The sequence below is a fragment of the Capsicum annuum genome, chromosome 5 (assembly GCF_002878395.1).
Source record: "Capsicum annuum cultivar UCD-10X-F1 chromosome 5, UCD10Xv1.1, whole genome shotgun sequence".
Taxonomy (NCBI): Eukaryota; Viridiplantae; Streptophyta; class Magnoliopsida; order Solanales; family Solanaceae; genus Capsicum; species Capsicum annuum.
The window spans coordinates 3,472,701-3,475,557 of NC_061115.1; the positions used below are offsets into that span (position 1 = coordinate 3,472,701).

General features: G+C 36.3%; 1 protein-coding gene across 1 annotated transcript; it reads left to right on the plus strand.

The window, feature by feature from the left end:
• Window positions 1–719: 719 nt before the first annotated feature.
• On the plus strand, window positions 720–1,749 carry LOC107872273 (receptor kinase-like protein Xa21). Its single transcript, XM_047412422.1, has 2 exons — window positions 720–999; window positions 1,137–1,749. Exons 1-2 carry the CDS (start codon window positions 720–722, stop codon window positions 1,373–1,375), a joined length of 519 nt encoding a protein of 172 aa, XP_047268378.1. The 3' UTR covers window positions 1,376–1,749.
• Window positions 1,750–2,857: the final 1,108 nt, after the last annotated feature.

Genomic DNA, 2,857 nt, shown 5'->3' on the forward strand with positions numbered 1-2,857 from the left:
ACCTGCAGTATCTTGACCTATCAAACAATTCATTTTTTGGCCAAATTCCATTATCCTTTGCCAACTTGATAAGCTTGGAATTCTTGGATTTGTCTTTAAATGCTTTGTCAGGTACTATTCCTAAGTCAAAGGGAAGATTCTCATACCTTAAAAGCATTAATGTTTCATTTAATGATTTATAAGGTGAAATACCCGGTGGTGGTGTGTTTGTGAATTCCACTCTGCAGTTATTTCTTGGAACAAAGGTCAATGTGGACTGCACATATTTGAGGTCCTGTTTGCACTAATTCTGGACTACAATCAAAGTCTAAGGAGCTAGTGCTAAAGATTATTATTCCAGTGGTTATTTCATTCTTTCTGGTATTCTTATTGGTTTCAATTTGGATAATCAAACGGCAGAAGAAAGGAAAGTCCAAAGATGTGGAAAAGGTACCAGATATCAAGACTCATCAATTAATTTCTTATCACGAGATTCAGCAAGCAACAAATTATTTTGATGAGTCAAATTTAATTGGTGTCGGAAGTTCTGGTACTGTGTACAAAGGCACATTATCTAGTGGAATTGTGGTAGCCATAAAGATTCTGAATTTGGAATATGAGGAGGTATGCAAGAGGGTTGATACTGAATGTGAAGTGATGAGAAATGTTAGGCATAGAAAACTTGTGCCCGTGATCACAACTTGTCTAGTGACTATATAAGGGCCTTTGTTCTACAATATATGTCTAACGGGAGCCTTGAATATTGGTTGTACAGAGAAGACTGCCAATTGAACCTTCTTCAAAGAGTAACTGTAATGCTTGATGCAGCTATGGGAATTGAATATCTACATCATGGTCATATCACTCCAATAGTTCATTGTGACCTAAAGCCAGCCAACATTCTTTTGGATGAAGATATGGTGGCTCATGTTGGTGATTTTGGCATCTCTAAAATTTTAGCTGTAAGCAAGTCCATGGCATATACTGAGACATTGGGAACTCTTGGTTACATCGCACCAGGTAAATAATACCCACTTTGGTTTTCGCTTATCATATTTGGCGTCTCCAAATTCTTGCAGTAAAAAAAGAAAGTCTCTATTTGTACATAATTGGTATTATATTTCAATAAACTTTCTTTCCTTTCATTCTTGTCAAAGAATATGGATCGGAGGTAATAGTGTCCACTAATGGCGATGTTTATAGTTACGGCATCATGTTGATGGAGGTGTTGACCAAAAGAAGGCCAACAGATGAAGACATATGCAATGAAAATCTTGATATGAGGAAATGGATAACACAATCATTTTCAGGGACTATGTTGGACGTTGTGGATGGCAATCTTTTTCCCGAGGAAGAAAAATCACTTCAAAAAGTGAAATATGCATTGCCTCAATGATAGAGTTGGCTTTAGACTGCACAAAGGAAACACCAGAATCAAGAATAACCATGAAAGACGTAGCCAAGAGGCTTAACAAAATCAAGAACACATTTCTGGAAAGATAGGAGTTAGCATCTCTTCCAGTGGTGTTGTTTCGGAGCTGCAAGTTAATATGTTACTTTTGTTTTACCTGGTTTCTTTAGTAAAGTCGTCAAATACTAGTTTTTTAGAGCCATGTACTGTTTGTACCAGTACAATGTTGCATTTCGCTCGTTTACTTTACTTTTTGTGATTTAAGATGTGATACAAGCACGATCATGAAGATGAACGTTTTTGAGTATTTTGGATGTAACCTCGGAGATGTACTAGTTGAAGTGTTAAAGGGATCCAAACCGCCCCTAAAAGCACTCCATGGGTGCCTATTTGCCTACTTGGTCATTAAAGGGCCTTTTTTGTCATTTTATCTTTTTTATTTGTAAAGTACTATAAATAGAACAATATAGGGTTTGAGTTCATTAGTTTTTGTTGGATATTGTTGAAAGAACTCATCTCTTGAGAGAGAGGGTCTCTAGGCCTAAACTAGGACATGAACAAGTGTGGATTCACTTGTGATCGTGTAATTCTTGGAAACATTGGTGCTTGAGCAGTGGAATCCCTCTTATGTCACGTAAGAGTGTGGTGTTGCTATTGTAAGTCTTAGGGGTCCTTAGATTTAATATATCTTTGGGTTCTTAACCTTGTAATAGTGTATGTCTCACTTCCTGTCTTTACATATCATGTACTAGTTGTGTAGTCTAGTGAACCATTTGGTTCTTGTTGTTCTTGTACTCTTGTAACCGTTGGATTGTTGTTATTGTAGTGTTGTTCCTCTCGCTATTGTTGTTTATCTCTTGTTGTTGTTAGTGATTTTGGTGTCATTTGTACCTTGTTTCTTGATGTTGTTGGAACCGAGATTTGGTGTTTGTTGAGCTCTCGGGTTTCTCTTTGTTTGTGGACTATTTTTGGCTTGTTTTTGATACGTACCAAATTTTTGTCTTATCATTTGTTATCAAAGAATGGCTAGATCTTGTTACTACAAGATCAATCTTGGGCTTGCTTGTTAGAATTTTTTTTTTAAAAAAAAGTTGAAATCTGAAAATTCCAAAAAGAAGCAAATCTGTCCATTTTTGTGTCTTGGCCGAAATTGTGTTCTTGTTGTGTCTTGGCCGAGATTTTTCTTGTTTTGAGCCTATATCTAGGAGTCATTTTTTTGTTTTGTTGTTTCTATTGTTAGCTTCTTCAACACTAACACTAAATAAGTCTAGATCTAGATTTGAGCTTTAATTGTTGATGTTGTTGTTGTGAACCTAAACTTTGGCCGTGTGATTGTTGTTTGTATTGTTGTTGCGGATTCAAAGCTTGGACGTGTGATGTGTTGTTGTTTCAAGGTTTGAATGTGTATGGTGGTTATTGTGTTGTATTTTTATGCTTGGAAAGGTGTTGTTGATGTTTGGGGTCCAA